This window comes from Formica exsecta, unplaced genomic scaffold, assembly GCF_003651465.1.
Source record: "Formica exsecta isolate Colony F162 unplaced genomic scaffold, ASM365146v1 scaffold138, whole genome shotgun sequence".
Classification (NCBI taxonomy): Eukaryota; Metazoa; Arthropoda; class Insecta; order Hymenoptera; family Formicidae; genus Formica; species Formica exsecta.
This window is the reverse complement of record NW_021848711.1, coordinates 1,276,668-1,291,151: the sequence shown is the minus strand read 5'-3', so window position 1 is coordinate 1,291,151 and position 14,484 is coordinate 1,276,668. Positions and strand designations below refer to the sequence as shown.

Genomic DNA, 14,484 nt, shown 5'->3' with positions numbered 1-14,484 from the left:
CGATCGTATGTGTTTAGGAATCGCTGTTCAGCTTTTGCGATATTTTTACGAGGTTTCGAGATTTGCCCACGCTCGTTCGAGAACCAACGCGGCAGCAGCATATCGAGAATGTGGCGATCGGCCTGCGGCTACGAATTCCGTTACACGCACTTGTACGGCTCCATGGATCTCCCTACACTCTGCCCACGATGAAATTTTTATGCTCCATCTGCCTCCGTGATTTTCGAAGCTGATTTAAATCCATCGTCAGATCTCTATCGATGCACGAAGCGAGATTATCAAATACGCGTTTTATTTGACGCAACGTAAAGAGAAATATTATAATATTAGATCATCGGATGACACATGACGCAAGGCGTAAAATATCGTCGACGATTGCGAATGCAAGATCAATGCGCAAGTAATTCATAAAAATAAACCAACTCACGTTTCCGACAAGTAAACTAATTTTATAGCTGCAATGTGACGTAGGAAATTGTCGCCGATGCGCTCAATTAATTTCGAGCGGTTGCGTGGAACTTTATGCGGGGATATTCATTTAACGAACGTCATCGGTTTTAATGAAACTTGTACTGTTATCTCAGCATGTACAGTAGTACATTTTGCTCGATCGTTATAATTTGTTCAGTATTATTATTAAAATTTTAATACCAATGTTAATTCTTCTCTTTTCTCGTACAAAAGAGATGAAAAACGTACACGATTGTGAAACACTTACCTTTGACGATCGTTGGAGGAATCTTCGCGATCAGCTGATTGCTCGACAGTGACCCCGAGGGTCAATCTACTTTCTACTTCTCACATTCTGCCGAGATCAGAGGTGATACAGACGACGGGAGGCTGTGCACGATGTTCCTTCGAGTGGAAGCGGACATACTTTCACGACGACGGATGGTATACATATCGTTAAATTATCGGGATGCTGATGAGTGAAAACGGATGGAGGCGGCGCGCGTTGTTCTGTCTGCGGAAGAAAAATAAGGAAAGAGATTTATTAGCCAGGACTAACTCGGAGAGTCTCCTCGGAAGAATGTTTATGACAACCGCGGAGAATCGCATCGAATAAAAACGTTGGCGACGCGTGAGAAATTTATCTTTCTAATTTACCGGTTTGCGATACCTGACATGCGAGATAAAAGCAAGCAATAAAAGCATATTCGATTAAAAAGTCTTTAGAGATTTTTTTCGATAATTTAAAACTTTAATAGCGATTAAATTATTTACAAGAGAAAGAGAGGAAGAGAGAGCATAACCGTCGCTAATATATTTATAATCTTCGAAATATCTGGCGCAGAATATGATGGCACGAGTGATGGTCAGCCGCGGCGAAACAAAATGTCAAGCATAACAGAATACAGCTTACAGTTAGCGCATCTCGCTGAGTATACAAAATACTTCGCTTCGCGTGAAGTATAATTTATAGTGACACGTGTCCTGCTTGTTTATAATTCGTTCCGCTACTATCTATGCGTAATGGCGCGATTAGTAAAACGGGCAGGTACGACAAGAAACACGAAAGTTCCGTATTAAGTTGGTCACGCGACCAGCGCCGGTATGCAGTCGAGATCGCTTAACGATCGTCCGCGATCCTCGATTGCTATGTGACACGATTTGTCTGACGTCTAATGTCCGTTGATAAATGATCTCGAGGGTAAATGGATATAACTAGAAATTACAACATGTCTAACAAACCACGAGAAGAAACTGGAAATCTTTTCATAGCAAAGCGTTTTTACGCTTGTCGCGACGACAGACGACTATATCGGACGTTTTATTAGTTTTCTATGCATCGATGAAAAAACTAAAAGTAACTCCTCGTGAGATATATAAGCTTAAGCAGGTTTCGTACCTATAAAAGAAACTTGTCTCCCGATTACGCCACAGAATTATCTACAATGATTTGACCTGTTTTCAGGGAGTGGCGGGCATTCCAGCGGAACATAAAGATCAGCGAGCTTGCGCCATGAATTAAGATCGATTCGGAAAATGGACGTCGCCAAGGGCACAACGGAGGACTTTGTGACGGTGGTCAGCGTCGGCAGTCAGCCGGCGTCAGAGAATTTCGTGACCGTTCTGTCGATCGGCAACGGGAAAAAGAGCGATGCCGGAGAGTCGTCCGTGTCGAGTAAAAATGGAGCGACGAACGGGATGGACGTACATCTCGAGGAGGAGGTCGAGGTTTTCAGACTGCCCGGAGAACGGCTCGGCTTCGGACTCAAATTCGAGGGAGGAAATAAGACGTCCGAGAGAGTCAGGAGATTGTTCGTGCAGAGCTGCGCGGAGCAAAGTCCGGCCAGCAGAGCGAAGTGTTCGTGGGGCACTCTAGGCGAGGGAGACGAGGTAATGATGATATACACCGAGAAAAATATTAGATATTTTTTTTTTTTTTCAGCGAGCTTGCGCCATGAATTAAGATCGATTCGGAAAATGGACGTCGCCAAGGGCACAACGGAGGACTTTGTGACGGTGGTCAGCGTCGGCAGTCAGCCGGCGTCAGAGAATTTCGTGACCGTTCTGTCGATCGGCAACGGGAAAAAGAGCGATGCCGGAGAGTCGTCCGTGTCGAGTAAAAATGGAGCGACGAACGGGATGGACGTACATCTCGAGGAGGAGGTCGAGGTTTTCAGACTGCCCGGAGAACGGCTCGGCTTCGGACTCAAATTCGAGGGAGGAAATAAGACGTCCGAGAGAGTCAGGAGATTGTTCGTGCAGAGCTGCGCGGAGCAAAGTCCGGCCAGCAGAGCGAAGTGTTCGTGGGGCACTCTAGGCGAGGGAGACGAGGTAATGATGATATACACAGAAAAATATTTAACATTTTTTTTTTTTTTTTTTTTTACTTTCGATCTTTCTATATTTATTCCGCCGAGAAAAGGATGTTGGATACGCGCGAGCAAAGCTTTGCTTTCTTGATCTTATTTCTCTCGCGTTAACGAGAGGCTAATAACATCGGCCGCTTTCGCTGAAATGATATTTCGTGCCGTAACACGCGTATATAACGAATTCAAGAAAGTAGCATTCATGAACATGTATGATTCCATTCAATCTTAACGGTACGTGAAATCTATCGCGTCATTACGTGTCGCTTTCAATTACGGAACCGACAAGTTCCCTCTGCAATGGGATAAGGATCACAATGACTAGTCGCTAGATTCCTCCTGGTATTTCAATGAATCGGTGCAATGACTGACGTGCAATTATTCGCACGCATCGGGCCGCGACGCGCCTGCACCTGTGGCGTAATGTCAGCTTGAATGGAGGAGGAAAGGAGAGAAAAGGGGAAAAGGTCTTTCTCGCGTACTCGAATTTAATTTAAAATTAAGGTCACAAATTGTGGGAATAGTATTTATTATGTGTCAAGCGTGTGTATTTGTATTTTGTGGAACAGCCGCTGAAACAAGATATTGTAAATGCACTCTTCCTCCGGCTCCCACGGTGCACTCCGTCATCTATGTGATTTTCAAGACCTACTTCCTACATAATAACTCTCGAGACTGGCTTTCCTCTCGCCCCCGTTGCTTGTTTACATTGCAAATTATTTGCGGGCAATAATAAGACTCGTCTACTTCGTATAGGCTAGAAAATCACGTTACATATCTCTCGCAGGTACTTTCGATCGACAGTATACCGGTGACACACATGACCCGATTGGATTGCGTGAGGAGATTGAAGGAATCACAATTAGTCATCAGGCTGATGGTGAGATGCCGCGGTGCTCTCAGACCCGAAGTAGTGAGCGCCGAGAGAAAAATCGAGAAGAACAAAGTGCCGCCGGAATTACCCGCGGCTCCCCCGCCGGTACCACCGCGGAAACTGAGGCAGCCACGAGGACCCGCAGACGGCGAAGCGAATCCTAGTCCTGTCAAGAAATTGTGGGACAGCCCGAAATCGCCGGCTTCGCAGGCGAACGTAAGCTCTTACGAGAGCTGCGAATCCTCGCCGAGAAGCGTCAACGGTTTATCGCATCCAGAGAGCACGAAGGAATCACCGAAGAACCGCTCGCCGGAGTTTACGAAATCGAAGCAGGTTGTAATCGCGAAAAAAAAAAATAATTCAAAAAATTCAAAAGAAAAAGAAAACTGCGTTGAATAAAAATTAAATAATAGATGTAAGAAGATTCCTTCTTCCTCTGACTAAAAAGAGATCTCTGTGTTTCTAGGAACCGCCGGAAGCGATGGTTTATCTGGACGCGCGATCACAATGCGGCTCCACGCACGGCAGCACGTCCGACGACACCGGCAGCTCCATGTCCACCGTCATGGACAGATTCTCGACCATATCCGATCGCGTGTCGACCATATCCACGGCGTCCACGGCGTCGACCACCGGCTCCGAACAGCCGAGCGAATTCGCGAGCGTTGATCGAGACCTCGAGCGATCCTCGTCCGATCGAGACGTGCTGTTGTCGCGAGCAATCTGTCCGCTTGAGATGCTCGAGAGGGACTTCTCGAATCCGCCCGATTATCTATTACGTCGTCTCGCCAGTTCCGAGGCGGTGACGCACGTGGAGTCGCGGGGCGAGGTCGAGCGTATCACGGCGGTAGTCGCGCCGAACACGGTGCTGATCGAGGAAACCATCACTCTTCAACCGCCGCTCAGTTTTCAGGACGCCCCGTTGAGTTACGGACACGAGGCTAGGCCGGATCTCTTCTACACGGCCGACCTGGCCGCCGACTCGACGACGCATTTCAGGCCAATTAAGGATGACGTGGAACTCGTGGAGCGCGTCAACGGCAGCGTCCACGAGGAGGTGCGCGTTTCCGGCACGGAAAGAAGCAATGACGTCAGGTCATCACCGCCGCCGTTGCCGGCTAGAAATCACGTTAACAGGATCTGCGTGAATCAAACGAGCGAATCTGAAAACGATGCGCGAATCTCAGGAACGGTGCCCGTCTCACCCGAGAGGGAACCTTCGGAAGCTCCTCTGTTACCGCCGAAGCCGCTGCCGAGAAAAGATGTTAAAGCGAGACGGAAAAGACCACCTCCGCCGCCTCCACCACCAATTATAGCGCCACGAAGAGAGATCAAATCTTCGCCATCAATCGAATCGAATAATCTAACGGAGAAGGAAGATATTTCGCAAGAAAGCGCAGAATGTGTTCAACCAGGATCATGCGACTCGTCGTTAAACAGAAGCAACATTCCCCACGAATTTTCGATCGAAAGATTCGAAAATTTAGATGAAAACAGCGAACCTAACGCGAAGAACGTTAGTCTCGACGATGAGAAAGATAAAGCTGCAAGTTTGAGGGAAGACACACAAACGAACAAAGTATTTGAAATTATCGAAATTAGGATGGCTAAAGGTTTGCAGCTCAATCAGGAGGAAGTCGCAAGGAATGAGCTAAACAACGCATCGGAAACGACGAATTGCGAACAGAATGGAATTAAAGTAACAGATAGAAAAAAACAGGATCAATCGCAATCTATGAATAATTCGAATGGAATTTCGATGGAACTAAATTCGAGTTCAGGACCGACCGATGAACGCGTTGACGAATCAAATAACGAAGAGGAAAAGCATCTTGACCCGGAAGATCTTTACGTCCGAGAAGAAACTCGGACGAATGACGGGGATACTTTCAATGAAGCATTTCCGTTACACGCAGAGGATACTTTATCGGTCGATAATTCTACGCTGCGAGAAAGCGAGGATGACGAAACGTATCGATCATTGGATGAGATAAATGATGATATGAAAAATCCGGATGTGAATCGCATGCTAGAGGAAGAAGGAGACACAACTGACGAAAGCGATGACGGCGATTATTACTGGCAGAGCAATCTCGCCACTATCGGCGAAGAGGAGGAGACTTCCTTGGAATATGTGAATGCGTAAGTTTAGAATTATATATTCTAGTTTCTCAATAGAGATTATTACTCGATAGATTACACAGTTTAACAAAAAATAAGTTTTTTTTTTTAGCACAAAAAAAGGATGATCATTTCCTATAAATTTTTTCATCGCAATTTTCAAAAATTTGGTTGGAAAAGTTTTGTTGCCAGCGCAAAAGTAATTAAGTATATTATTAAGATACTTTTAACTCGCAAAAGGAATTTAATTATAATTAATAAGATATTCTTAATTAAATGAGAAAATTGCGAATTAGGCAATTAAAAAAATCTATCAATTTTGTTAAACTATATTATACGAATAAAAGAGAATCGTAATATAATAGTAGGAAATTCGGGATTTAGGTTTCCACTTTCGCCGCACATTGCATCTGAAACTTTCCTTGATATTAATATGCAATACGAATAGCGATTACAGTTGCGTACAGAGCTAATCAGAATAATTCCGCTTATTTGCTTGAGCAAAGTATGCGAGATGAATCGCTGGGAATTGTGTCGAGACATATATGACTGCAGAGCCCGTTGTGATGCAGTGCCGCGCGCGAATAAATCTTAAAAAGAAATTAATTCACTTTCCTCCCATGGGTTTACCCGGATTTACCTGCCGCGCGCGGCATGTGGAGAAAAGGTTAATTGACCGTTCTAAGAATAGGAAAGAGGGCTGTCGATTACTGGGAATCGAACCGAGTCGTTTGACTCGGCCGTCCCACGGAGGTGAACGCCTCCATGCAAATGCTCGACATTTGCTTATTGCTTCGAACAGCAATCTCTCCTTCTTTGCATGACGTTGCAATCGCCTCTTTTAAACTTATCTGAATGGCGATTGCCGCTTATTAAAGCTCTCAATAGGTCCCTCCGACGTTAAAACGTAACGGGTTATATCATTAATAATTTGTTATAGCGTTTAGAATTTTTTTATCTTTTTATATCACGGTTACACACAAATGCCGCGCAAAACGTAATAAGAAATTAAATACAAAGAGCCATTTCTGAGTTGCCTGAAAGAGATATTTTTTCTGGCCTGTTGCAGCAACGCAGACACGAACGATTCCAGCAAGCTGACGGCAGAGCCGGAAGAATCCGCAATCAAGAAAGATGCGTTCGTTAAAAACGGTAAGTTTGTTCTCCCATATATTAATTAAGCTTTTAATTAACCCTCAAAATACGATTTGAGTCAATAAAACGCAATTTATCCAATTAAACGCAAGAATGCGAGGCCAGCGCGGAACGATTAGAGATCCGCTCGTTAATAGCAAAAGCAACAAATCGGGCATTTGTGTCCATTGAGGCTGACTGCGTAAAAAAGGAGCACTGTCGCCAATTGGGGCAACCTTGAGCCGATTAATTAATCGATCTCGTTTTCGATCGTCATCGTCGATCTCTTATCGAAACGTCCTTCGACTGGAACTTCGACTTTCACTATCATTAATGAGAACACGAGAGCAGGAAATCCTGAAAGACAGTCGGGTGCGAGACACCGGCCGCGAGGACACCCGGTATACGCGCCCACGCTACCGTAGCACGCCGCCGTCGAGCTTTATAAAGGTTACGCATTAATCACCTTGCGTTACGCGCCGGTATACGGTTCTCGGGTTTCGCGCGGGCGCAAATGCATTGAAAACGGAGGCAGGCCGCGAATCGAAGCAAAGGCGCGCCTTCCTCTCGCCGGGAGAGATTCTTATTCACCAACGTGCATTCCGATATTTTTTTCACGCGAATGACTAGACGTGTACGCGCGATTTCTTCTCCGCGATATACAAAACGCACGGAGTCTTCTATTCGAGACGCCTTTCGGATGCTTGTTCTGTGCTAGAGAGACTTTGTTATCCGTCATGGACATTCCGATAACATTGGCGATAGTATTTAATAAATATTTTAGCTATTTTTTTGCAGCAAAAAATGCGAAACAATCTAATTTTTATTAAATAATTCTATTATCTAATTATATATAATATAGATAAAAAGTAAAAAGAAAATTAAATTAAATTTAGCTAATTTTGGCTTTATTTTTATTAATAATTTGAAAAGAAACAGCCGTAGATATTTTTATCATCAATCTCAGCATTCAAAATATTTTCAGAAAACATTCTCATATCGTGTCGCCAAAGTTATCGAAATCTCCTTTCAAGTTCCTTATAATTTATTTCTACATATACCACTTGGAGAAATCTCTCTCTACGCGATTTCCCGTATACATAGAAGTGCTTATCTTCAATGAGATATTTGCGTAATATCTACTCTTCACGAGAACCATTTAGAGAGATACGTTGTTATCCCGCGCTATCATCTCGTCTCACTACAAACTACATATAAGGGAAAAATAAGTATTCATTTTGTCAATGTAGATCGATGATCGATCGATCGAAAATGGTAATCCTGTAGTGTAGAAGTACCGGAAATCGTGTGGCGGGTGTGCGCGCGATAGCAATAATTCGCACTGTACGCACGGTGAAGTATATATTATCAAAAGCAATGATAAGGCACATACACATCAGTCGCAATAAATATATACAGCCTCCCTCCCCTGCACTCTCCACGCATCCTTTTTCAAGATAGTAGATGCATATATCCTAGAGTACTAGAGAAAAACCCGAAGAGAAAGAAGTTTACTATAATGAAGGGAATTATGCGAGAATGTGGACAATAAAAATGTTCGTACAATAATTAATTTGCCCGGTACTTTTTTTAGATACGTATCGCTCACGCACATTTTGCAACATCAGAAGCGACTTGGTATAATTTTCTAACAACGAGCTTTTGCTTCCCGCACAATGTCGACATCGCCTTATGCGGGATCTCTTTCTCCCTTCTCTTTTCTGTTTTCTTTTTTTTTTTTGCAACGCGAATGGCGCGATTCATGAAGCGAAACGCATATGATAAAGAGTGGATCTTCAACGGACGAGACTTTACCGTAGCCGGACGCTTTGCGTTAAGCGGAAAATAAGGAAATTCCGCGATCGGCGCTCCTCCGCTCGAACGGGATGGATTCCCGGCCGCCAGGTGGGTGTGAGAACAAAACCGTTAAGAGAATAATTCGAGAATCGCCTAGCAAGCAAAGCGAGCTCTCTACGCTCGTATCGCCGATGAAGCTGCGGTGTGTGTATTCTCGAGCGCGAGGTTCGTATTAAACGCGAAAATTTATGGTCAGGCGCCAGCCGCGACCGATCATCTTTTCCAACAAGCACCGTCGTTTCTCAATTCCATTAAATACGGAATCGTAAAAATTCTCATACGGTATTCATTATAATTCGCTCGAACTTAAGTACGCGAAAATACATCGGTTCGAGTTTCTTTAATCTTAATTATAACGTTTTAAGCAAAATCAGCTGTTAAAGTTATGAAATTAATTTCCCATATTTTAAACTCGAGTTTCTCGATTATATTATATTCGGGTTATTATCATATTTGAATTATCTCGAAAATATACCGACGACAATAAAAATGTTTTAATGTGATATTTTATTTAAACCGTAGCGTTGCACGCAATGTGTCATTGTATCCTCGATATTGAATAGTTAAATGACAACACGTCGACAATTCCCAAGTTCTCCTAAGTTAATTATCGTATACATATACCCAACATTGTTCCGTGACATTTCGTGACAATCGATCGAGCGTCGCACACACCCGTTATAAGAGATGGACACGGCTGATCTCGTGGGTCCGGCAAAGCTTACCAGTCACAACAATATGGCGGTTGCCCAGCGGTCCCAAGTCCCAAGCCGCAGCCACCGAGTCGTCGAAGCTCTTCCCAGTGGCTGACCGCGCTCAAGGTCCCATTCCCCCTTAATCGCCTTCCTTTTCTCGATCTTTCACTTGGTTCACTTCCAATCGAAGAGACGGCGATCTCTGACGCACATACTTGCGTACTGACGTACGTCTGTACGCGCGATCGCAGAAGACGGCATTCCACAACCATCGGGCCCTTTGTACGTGCCCGTAGTATACTGATCTAAAGATAACAAACGTGTCGTCGAAACTCGTACAAATCTAACTGCCACATCGACTTCGATTGTTCTCACCGAGAGAGAGAGATAGTTCTTTCGATTTTTTTCAAAGCCGAAGTTTCGCCTTGATCGATATACACGTTGTTATTTTATGTCAATATTCCTTGAGAACGATCTTTGAAGATGAGGAGATAAATATGTTTATTTATTTGAATATAAATAATTGTTCCAACAATCATTAGTAAACCAATAGATCGATTTTACGTCGCCTCGAGCAACGAAGAATGAAAAATGGGGATCGTTAGTGTAACATGCCACTGTCCGATCGCTCGTTTTAGATCTTTATCGCAGCAGGTTCGGACGATTCGCTTGTCTACATTACGCAATTATGCGACCTAAAAATATACAAACGGAAAATACATTCCGTAATTTCAGCCGAACCGTCCATTAACGACCTAAGCTCTTAAGAGGATCGACCTTTCCCAGGCAATCTGACGCCCGTTTCAATTTGCGATTGCAAAGGGCGATGATTAGTCTTGACCTCCCGAGGGAAGCTTTCGATCTCGAAGTAATTAGTGGACATTGATACTTACGAAGTGCTTTCTGTTAAATCGTTGATGTGCATAAATTTGCCAGACAGCCACCATTTTACATCTACCATCGCGATAAAATAGCCTTAAGATTATTTGACGTCAATTTTAATCTACGATCGTAGCGGATCGCAATCTCGGATTACATAGAAAATGGGGTTATTATCATATTTGAATTATCTCGAAAATATACCGACGACAATAAAAATGTTTTAATGTGATATTTTATTTAAACCGTAGCGTTGCACGCAATGTGTCATTGTATCCTCGATATTGAATAGTTAAATGACAACACGTCGACAATTCCCAAGTTCTCCTAAGTTAATTATCGTATACATATACCCAACATTGTTCCGTGACATTTCGTGACAATCGATCGAGCGTCGCACACACCCGTTATAAGAGATGGACACGGCTGATCTCGTGGGTCCGGCAAAGCTTACCAGTCACAACAATATGGCGGTTGCCCAGCGGTCCCAAGTCCCAAGCCGCAGCCACCGAGTCGTCGAAGCTCTTCCCAGTGGCTGACCGCGCTCAAGGTCCCATTCCCCCTTAATCGCCTTCCTTTTCTCGATCTTTCACTTGGTTCACTTCCAATCGAAGAGACGGCGATCTCTGACGCACATACTTGCGTACTGACGTACGTCTGTACGCGCGATCGCAGAAGACGGCATTCCACAACCATCGGGCCCTTTGTACGTGCCCGTAGTATACTGATCTAAAGATAACAAACGTGTCGTCGAAACTCGTACAAATCTAACTGCCACATCGACTTCGATTGTTCTCACCGAGAGAGAGAGATAGTTCTTTCGATTTTTTTCAAAGCCGAAGTTTCGCCTTGATCGATATACACGTTGTTATTTTATGTCAATATTCCTTGAGAACGATCTTTGAAGATGAGGAGATAAATATGTTTATTTATTTGAATATAAATAATTGTTCCAACAATCATTAGTAAACCAATAGATCGATTTTACGTCGCCTCGAGCAACGAAGAATGAAAAATGGGGATCGTTAGTGTAACATGCCACTGTCCGATCGCTCGTTTTAGATCTTTATCGCAGCAGGTTCGGACGATTCGCTTGTCTACATTACGCAATTATGCGACCTAAAAATATACAAACGGAAAATACATTCCGTAATTTCAGCCGAACCGTCCATTAACGACCTAAGCTCTTAAGAGGATCGACCTTTCCCAGGCAATCTGACGCCCGTTTCAATTTGCGATTGCAAAGGGCGATGATTAGTCTTGACCTCCCGAGGGAAGCTTTCGATCTCGAAGTAATTAGTGGACATTGATACTTACGAAGTGCTTTCTGTTAAATCGTTGATGTGCATAAATTTGCCAGACAGCCACCATTTTACATCTACCATCGCGATAAAATAGCCTTAAGATTATTTGACGTCAATTTTAATCTACGATCGTAGCGGATCGCAATCTCGGATTACATAGAAAATAATGCGCCATTCAGAACTCAACGGAACATTCGCGAGAATATGCATGCTATATATATACAAAACCCACGATCAGAGATTATTCGCACAGAGAATAACGGATCGGAATAAGATATTTTCTAAATTAAAAAATATGAAACCAGAGTATAAAATTCGCATAAATTTTCGCTGGAAAAGAACATTGTCTTTTATATTCTTGAAATTTCATATTTTCAAAGATCGACGAACGAGAATGCAATAATTGCGAGACATCTGATTTCAGTTCGATTTCGTGAACGCGATTCGCGCGAGAGAATCGGGGATCACGTTTTGCCACGTTCGTGCCGCAAAGAATTCCGCATTCGATCTGACTCGCAAAGTACACTTAATGCGTCCGATCGAACGAGCTGCATTCCATCGCGCCAGCTCGAACGGTGCACGCTGTATGAACCCGCCTAAAGATGACTCGCCCCAAGATTCAAGATCGACCGGTATCAACGAATTCAACGGAGTACTTCTCGTTGAAATTTACGATCGGCGCGAGAAATGGAAATCAGTCGTAAATTACGTCGCTTTACGCGTTTATTAGAAGAGAGCAGATGGGCATTACATCCTAGATAGGTATCAGGTCGTGCGAATCGCGCTTGAAAAAATCGATATCGAAAAGAATTATAGTTATTGTTATTCGTTTGGAGAATGTATTAAAGAGAGAGAGAGAGAGAGAGAAAAGGATAGACATTTCAGTTCGTCGAGTCAGGTCAGCTGCGGTTTGAAAGGATCTACTATATGCGCCTACACAGGCATATCGAATACAAGATCCGAGAGACGACATTCCGTTGTCGGCAACCCGGAAGCGCTCCGCGTGCAGCGACGTCGATGTAATTAGTTACAATATGTCTCATACTTAAGATGCGTAGAGATCGATCCACAAAGCTGACGAGCGACAGGATTACTTGCACGTCGAAAAAAACACTAATCGTTCGATCGGAGATAATGTATAAATAAACGCGTGGTTACATCTTCTTTCTGCGGCGCATCATCTCGCGACGATCGTTTTGTGTAACATCCACAATTTACATCTATTTTTTATAAAAGTATTTATGTAAAGTATTTCTATAGTATTTTTATGGTTTCGAATCGGGGTTATCGCGAAAGCATTTTTTGCACATCGAGATATTTGTAGAAATAAGTTTAAAATAAATAATTTTGGGCGATGTAATCGCTTACGTACGAAAGTCCATTAAGATGTAATCTGCCTTCAAACGTAACGGTTAAAAATAGTTTTCTTCTATTTTGAAGGTCTGACAATCTCCCTATTAAGCGTTATATATTGATGAAAAAAAAATATATATATATATATTTTCCTCTATGCCATTGACCTGTCCAATGTATCGGTGAACAATTTTAAATCACCAGTCTCGTACGACAATGAATAGACCTTGACGTGCGTAAATCCAATATTATCGTCACGTTCAGGATATCGGTCCACCACGCACGGCACGCATGCAAATGTCTTCAGATAGCGGTAATCCCTTACATGTCATGTGTTTACAAATAATGAAAAAACGCGAGTGTTGAGTGCCTGTAAAGTAGATTGAAAATTCTTTCGACATCATCTACGAGACTCGTTTTATGGAAATCTCTCGGTAAAAGAGAGTGGGATTTCCGCTTTTCGCTTCGCGGAACGCTTAATGAAAACTCCAGCTTATAATTACGTTATATCGCGTTGCGTCACGTTCAACCGTGTGTCATAATATATAATTCATTATCGTTACGTAATACGATGACACTATCGAGATACGGTCGTATTTGAAAGCGTACGTCCTATTTATTTTCGTTAAAATGTTCCGCAATCACGGTCTATCAAATTTAATTCGATAAATCGAATCTGATAACGCAAGTCACACTTCCGTGACTTGAAATGCACCTCGTATGAATTACGCTCGTACGGTGAATAAGAAATAGCCGAGCGTATGGCGGCGAGCTTTCATAAAGTGCACTTCAACCGGCTCCGCTTTACGACACACCGAAACACACGCTCTTCGACTCGAGGAAATTTGAGCCTTCAAAGGCCAACTAACTTCTTTTAGCGGCCACCCGAGTTCCGTGACTTATGGCATGGACAGTGATGCCCAAACAAAGGTCTTCTATTATATATATACACACACACATATATATATATATTATGTTGTTATGCAATACAGGATAGATCGAGAAACGTAGTTTGTAACTAACTGAAAGAAAGTAATTTCTCGTGCGAAAATAAGTCAAAATTGTAAAATAAAATTGTTTCATACGGTGTTTTTTTTTCGAGGAAATTGAGTTCAAAATTTGGAAATTTAACTATATATTTACTCTTTTTAAAGTTTGAATAGAGCCTTTGATAGTTTAATAAATATTCGTATGATAGAGAGAAGAGAGAGAGATGCATTTTTTAAAATTATCGAATTATATATATTGTAAAATAGAAAATTATATTTTATAGAATAGAATCGATACATACATATACATATATATGATTTACGTTAAATTACCTACGATTTCATAAGAAAAATTATTTTTAGCTTTTTCTTCCTCATACTCCGCACTTGTAAGGTTTTTAAAATGCAAATTTATGAAAGACATGACAAGTAAAGTGACCTTTACCAAGTTGGAAAGGCAAT

The 14,484-nt window shown here is 42.6% G+C and overlaps 1 protein-coding gene across 1 annotated transcript in view; it reads left to right on the top strand.

Moving 5' to 3' along the window:
• The first annotated feature begins 2,426 nt into the window (after positions 1–2,426).
• LOC115245971 overlaps positions 2,427–14,484 on the top strand; it is a 38,898-nt gene continuing 26,840 nt past the window's right edge. The window contains exons 1-4 of the mRNA XM_029824508.1: positions 2,427–2,781; positions 3,604–4,023; positions 4,157–5,832; positions 6,881–6,963. Of these exons, the coding sequence (XP_029680368.1) occupies positions 2,428–2,781; positions 3,604–4,023; positions 4,157–5,832; positions 6,881–6,963 (2,533 nt within the window). The 5' untranslated portion in view covers position 2,427. The remainder of the gene's footprint in view (positions 2,782–3,603; positions 4,024–4,156; positions 5,833–6,880; positions 6,964–14,484) is intronic.